General features: G+C 54.7%; 1 protein-coding gene across 1 annotated transcript; it reads left to right on the plus strand.

Annotated features, from left to right (window-relative positions):
* Positions 1–558: 558 nt before the first annotated feature.
* Positions 559–5,161, plus strand: LOC148820736 (EEIG family member 2-like). The gene is made up of 9 exons (XM_088931703.1): positions 559–761; positions 1,165–1,285; positions 1,846–1,875; positions 2,573–2,689; positions 3,351–3,397; positions 3,915–4,000; positions 4,136–4,348; positions 4,822–4,891; positions 5,122–5,161. The coding sequence occupies exons 1-9, from the start codon at positions 559–561 to the stop codon at positions 5,159–5,161; spliced, it is 927 nt and encodes a 308-aa protein (XP_088787829.1).
* The last annotated feature ends 714 nt before the right edge of the window (positions 5,162–5,875 follow it).

Raw genomic sequence — 5,875 nt, forward strand, 5'->3', positions numbered from 1 at the left:
AGGTACCCAACCACCCCTGAACACAAAATAAACATGAAAGGCCAGCTATCACTCCCGCTGGACTCTCGCCTGCTGAACTGAACCCTTTACCGAATCAATAACGTTTTCCTTACAAATATTTTAGCTGAACCTTTTTTATGCAAAAGCAATTTGAATACAATTCCCACCTGTGCATCTGGGCTCCTTACTGAAGCTATCTGACCAGATCACAGCGCTACAGTAGCTGCCCTCCCCGATTCGAGCCAAAATTCAAGTCAGGCAATACCACTGTCCCTGGGAGACACATGGGCGGGGCTATCCATTGTGATGTCACACTCTGTCGACCATTGTGACATCACTTTACCAGTCTGGGCCTTGATGACAACTTTAGCACCACTTCACCTCCCCTCGCAGAAAATGTAATCCTCCTCTTTCGGGAAGTGGCAAGTTCCCCCTCTTCTAGAGAGGAAGGACAACACAAAATTCCGGCACACGCTGTCCACCGTAGCCAGGTGGCCCAAGGCTGACCAGCTCTCTGTCTCGTCTCTCCTCCTGGACCACAGCGAGTGGCGGCGATGAATGGACAGGACTAGCCTGCTTGGCGGCTCCCTCCCCTTGCGGCGCCGCCTGCTGGGCGCTCTGGACACGCTGGGCAGGAGGAAGACGCACCGCTTCCTGGCCACGCTGTTCCTGCACGAGCTGGCCAACGTGCCGCGCCTCAGCGGCATCCTGTTCTGCAAAGTGCGCCTGCTGGAAGGCAGCTACGCGCGGGAGTCCCCCCGGTGTGTGGCGGGCTGGTGGGGCAGGGCAGGGAGGGGTGGGGTAGAGTAGGGAGGAGCTAATGGGGAGGGGTGGGGTAGAGCAGGGTGGGGTGGGAAGGTGCAGGTGAACAGTGTAAAGCCCCCTGCAACAGAAAGACAGTCCAGGTGATGTTTCCAACAGAGTGGGGAGGCCCTGCTGTGAGCTCCCCCAAACCAAGTCCCCAGGTCTGAGATTCTGTCTTCTGCCGCGTGATGAAGCTGAACTTTCGGGCTGCTGGTTAGGAGGGCAAGCAGCTCTCTGAGGCAGGGCCTGCAGATCGGACTGTAGCCCGAGCTCCGATCCCAACGGAGAGAGCAGACCCGTCCTGTGTGCCCCCTGCACGCTCATAGGGGACACTGACCCTTCCTTGTCCCCCCATGGCAGGCAGGAGGTGCTGCTGAACGCGGTGCACTGGGGGGCGACCTTTGAGTTCGAGGCCAGGGTGTCGGTGAACCCCCACACAGGGGTGCTGGACAGCTGTGTCTGCAGGCTGTCGGTGCGCAAGGTGAGAGCCTCTCTCTGCCATGGGTGACCCCTCTATCTCTCACGCCGGGTGCAACAGCAGCAGACTCTTACAGTAACAGCCAGATTTCACTTTTATTATCAAACATCCCGTGAAAAGAGCTGGGGAAATCTTACAAGGTCCAACCCAGCATGAATCAGGCCTGTTTCACTCACCTCCTCTGGTCTTCTGCCAATATCATGAAGGTTGTAGGAATTGTAAGAAAACATCTGGACTCTGGTCAGGATTGGGGTCAATCCCTTTGCTTAGAATATTTGCCATATTATTTTTCTGATTTTTTTGCAGATTGGATTCTGCTTTGATTTTCTGCAGTTTTGCTGTTTGATGGTACGGGGTGGGGTGGAGAGGGAAATATCGGCCTCTGCTGGTCAGTACTTGAACAGCAGGTTCTGCTGAAACCATGATTCTGGTTTCCTGACCAAGGAGAAATATCTGAACCCGAGACGCAATGCCAGCCGGGAAACTGGGAAACCGAGTGTTGACAGTCCGAGCGTTTCCCGCCCTTCTCCCGGCGTTTGTCTTGACTGGTGTTTGTCTTACAGGATGTCAAAGGAGGGAAGTCTTTCGAGAAGGTGAGTCTAGCCGAGCTGCTGCTGGGGGTGTCTTCCTGGTGTCTCAGCCTCCCCTGGCTGCTGGGGGTTCGGGAGAGGGGGATCAAGGAGGAGGTGTGACTGGGCGATCAGGTGTTTTTTTAAAGCAGAATCGACAACAGATCAGGTCACGCAGGTAATGGGGGATTAAGATTAAGATCACTTTATTGGCCGTATACAATTTTTTTGCATTAGGAATTTGTCTTTTCGCATACCCCAGCATGCTCTCCATGAGACACAGACACAGAGAGAAGCTTGTGTCAGAGCACAGGGTCAGCCGTTTATACGGCGCCTCTGGAGCAGTTGGGGTTAAGGTTCTTGCTCAGGGGCCTATGGAGTAGGATTCCTCTGCCGGCCGCGGGATACGAACCAGCAACTTTTCAGCCACAGGCGCAGATCCTGAGCCACAGAGCCACCACACTGCACCAATTATTAGAGCTGTAATAATAGATCTTGGAGCTCCCCAGAGGAGGAGTGCACCCCCACTCCACGCCAGGAGTTGACATGGGCGACTGGAGGCCGGCAGGTGTCCCGGGAGCTTTTTCCGATCAGCAGCCAAACCCTCAAGGAGATCTGGCTTGTGCCTGGGACGTTAGCCGAGCTCTGGATTGTAACTGATCAGAGAGCCCCCGAGCAGAGCCCCCTGCTCGTATGTCTGTGACCCGGCCCCTCCCGGCAGGTGGGCTACGCGGACCTGGACCTGTCGGAGTTCGCGGGCTCCGGGCTCGTCACGCGACACTGCCTCCTGGAGGGCTACGGCAGAAAGGCCAGCAAGCCGGACAACTCCATCCTCAAGGTAGGTCCGCTGCTGCCGGGAGGAGCTGGTGAGAGGGTCTCGGTGAACTTGGCACACACTTCTCCTGCAGAAGCTGCAGTATTTTAGAAGGTGGACATTCAGAAGTGGTTTGATGCTGGACACCAGGGCTGCTATGGAATTCTATACTGTTCTACAGGGACGCGTGCTGCGGACCTGAGTAACCAGTTGTATTAATCTGATTGATCTTTAGCAAACAGATGTGTGTGATTTTGGAACACTGCCAATCTTGTGAGCACAGGGAAGCGTGACGGATAACAGAAAAATAAGCCAAAGTTGAATTACTGTGAGAAAAACACACCGAGCATCTCTGTGTGTTTCGCTCCCATGCGCATGGAATAGAAAGTCCTTTTAACTTCCGAGACGGACTCCTGACTGTCTTCTAAGGGGAAGGGGGAAACATTTCTCCAACAGAGCGCTTCTCAATCTGTACCAGTAGGGAATCCCTGAACGCTTGTCCTCCGTCTGGATGGGAAGGAAATTCTGAGCTCTTTTCTTCTGAAGGTTTTGCACTGAGGGCTTTGGTCAGACGAGCGGCTCTCTCTCAGCCTGGCCCCTTCTTTCAACTCCACAGTCGCCATCGCCTTCCCGCCCCGCGCAGCTTCCCGGACTTTCTGTTGATACCCCTCTCTGTCGTCCGCAGGTGGGGGTTCGGATGCGGCTGCTGGCAGGGGACCCCTGTTTCAGGGTGTAAGTCGGCCGTTTTGGTGCTGCCGGGTTCTGCATTGGCAGTGCGAGAGGCAAACACAGCTGGCGGGTCACGATGAGCTGGAAAACGACACCGCGCTTGCTGAAAGCTGGCTGAACTGGCTCAGGGGGGTCCGGTCCGGGCCCTGGAGACCTGCTGTGTCTGTTTGCTTTTCATTTCGTGCTCAGCTCTCAATGACCTCAGACAGCCCATTACTGCATCATTGGCCAACTTTAACAATATCTCCCAGCTGTTGCTTTACAGAGACCCAGAACCGAACCTCCAGGGCCAGGGCTGGACGGCCCTGATTTCACTCATGGGATGGTCAGGTAGTTGGGAAAACTGAAACTCCCGTGAAATAGGAAGCGATCAATCAGTCAACTAACCATCCTGCCACTTGGCCAATCAATCAATTGATCAATCCATCAGTTCCTCAATCAAACTACCAGAGAGTCAATCAATCAGCCAGTAATTGATCTTTTAAAAAGCAATCAACGGATCACTGTGTTTTTCTTCCAGACCTGCCTCCTGTGTTGGCCATTCGGCCCTGTCTCTGAGCACACTGCCATCATCAGCCTCACCTGAGCACAGCAGCTACGCCCCAGGTGACCGCGCTCGCCCCAGCACACCCCCCTCATCGCCTGCCTCTCCCTTCTCACTGCCAAGGCTCGGATCCTGCAGCATCCCGCCCTGCAGGGGGTGCCCTGCTCACGTGTGTCTTGTCCTCTTCCCGCGCTCAGCCTTCTCCCTGGACACCCTGCAGCGGCAGCGGGAGGTGACGGGAGTGCCCCCGGGCACCTCGCGCTGGCTGGAGCCCGAGCAGGCGGAGCGGGCGGCGGTGGCGGGGCAGCTGACCCGGGTGGGGCACACCAGGGTGGACGCCCGGGACGTGGTGGAGCACCTGTGCCGGGAGCGCCTGTCCGCAGAGGCCGACCTCCAGAGCGGTGCCGAGGGTGCGAAACACACCTGTTTTACTGTCCCATTCGGCCCATCTGAGGATCTCATCTCCTCCTTTCCTCAACAACATGGCTGGCAGCTTGTTCCATTCTCCCGCAACCCTTTGAGTAGACATCCTGTTGTCAGTTGCTAATGTGCTCTCCCACAGTCTCCACTGGTGTCCTCTGGTTCATGTTTCACCATTGCTCCTGAGCTCCCCTACTGAGTTATTCCCCCTCTGGGGTTCCTGTGTTCCTCTGTCTTCCTCCCAAGTGAGGGAAAGCAGGCTCTTTTTTGGGGTGCTTTTGGGATGCTGCTTTTCAAATGCCCAGGCCTCTGAGCTGTGGGCTCTGAGCTGTCCCAGGCCAGCCCACCCGTTGACCGCGACCTCTGCCTCAGCGACGGAACAGGGCCCGATCCCCAGGTGGTCCAGGGCGGATGGACAGCTGGCCGGGTTAGTGATCACGCTCTCCTTTCTGTCTCGAGACAGATGAGGGATTGACCTTGTATGTGGGCTCTGATGGCACAGCCACAGTGGGACACAGACACGCCCGTCACAGGTAAGGCGGAATCAAGTGATATACAGTATGTGTGGATTACACTGGGGGGATATTCTGAACAACTGCCTCAATTAAGTCATTAAGAACCAAGTAATTAAGGGTCAGCTGAATAACTTGTGACTGCTGGCTGGGTCACAGCTGTGTAATACTGTGCCCTGACGGACAGATATCAGTAAATCTGACAACAATAAGTGCTCTGGCTCTTCTTCATCCTTGGTTTCTCTGCGCAGGGACGCCAGTGCCGCTGGCCTGGAGAAGGTGGTTTTCTGAAAATAAAGGTGCCCGCCGGGCCCGCCCACAACTCCCTGCCTCTTGTTTTAGCCAGCGTCTGCGGGTCGATGCGGTGCTCGTCGCTGGCGGCTCGTCGTGTCGGGCGCGGTGTGATCTGTCTGTGTGTGTGTGTTTGTGTGTGTGTGTTTGTGGGCAGTGACCCGGGCATCTGATTTACGCTTAGAGAAGAGTGTTCTGTCTTGACGGTCAGGAGTGTCAGGTCACTGGTCATGGGACTTCACAAGACAGCCTACATCCACTCCTCTCTCTCCAGCATGCACAGCACAGCTGTCTCTGCTCTTACTCCTTCACTTTCAACATTGTAACACAACTGCGTGTACAGAATCACTATACGCAGTAAGGACTTAGGCCATTTTGAATCTTGCTGCAGTAACCCTGGTGCTTGTTCCCTACTCTCATTACTCTTTGTGTAAAAAAGTGCCCTTCTATGAATTTTCCATTTAAAAATGGAAGCAAAACAATAAACGAGTTTGAAAATTGTGTTCTATCACGTAAATGAAAAAATAACGGGCAGAATTAAAGAAGCAATATGAGTGTTTTTTGGGGGGTCTTTACATTCAAGAATCACGTCTGCATGTGTATCCAAGCCAACACCGTCTTAATTCCATCAACGAAATGGCACCGGTGACGTCACGCCCGCCGCCGGAAGTGTCGTCAGAGGGTTTGCTTTTCACTTTCTCCAGCTGTGTGAGC

The sequence above is a fragment of the Atractosteus spatula genome, chromosome 14 (assembly GCF_055471065.1).
Source record: "Atractosteus spatula isolate fAtrSpa1 chromosome 14, fAtrSpa1.hap1, whole genome shotgun sequence".
In the NCBI taxonomy this organism is placed as follows: domain Eukaryota; kingdom Metazoa; phylum Chordata; class Actinopteri; order Semionotiformes; family Lepisosteidae; genus Atractosteus; species Atractosteus spatula.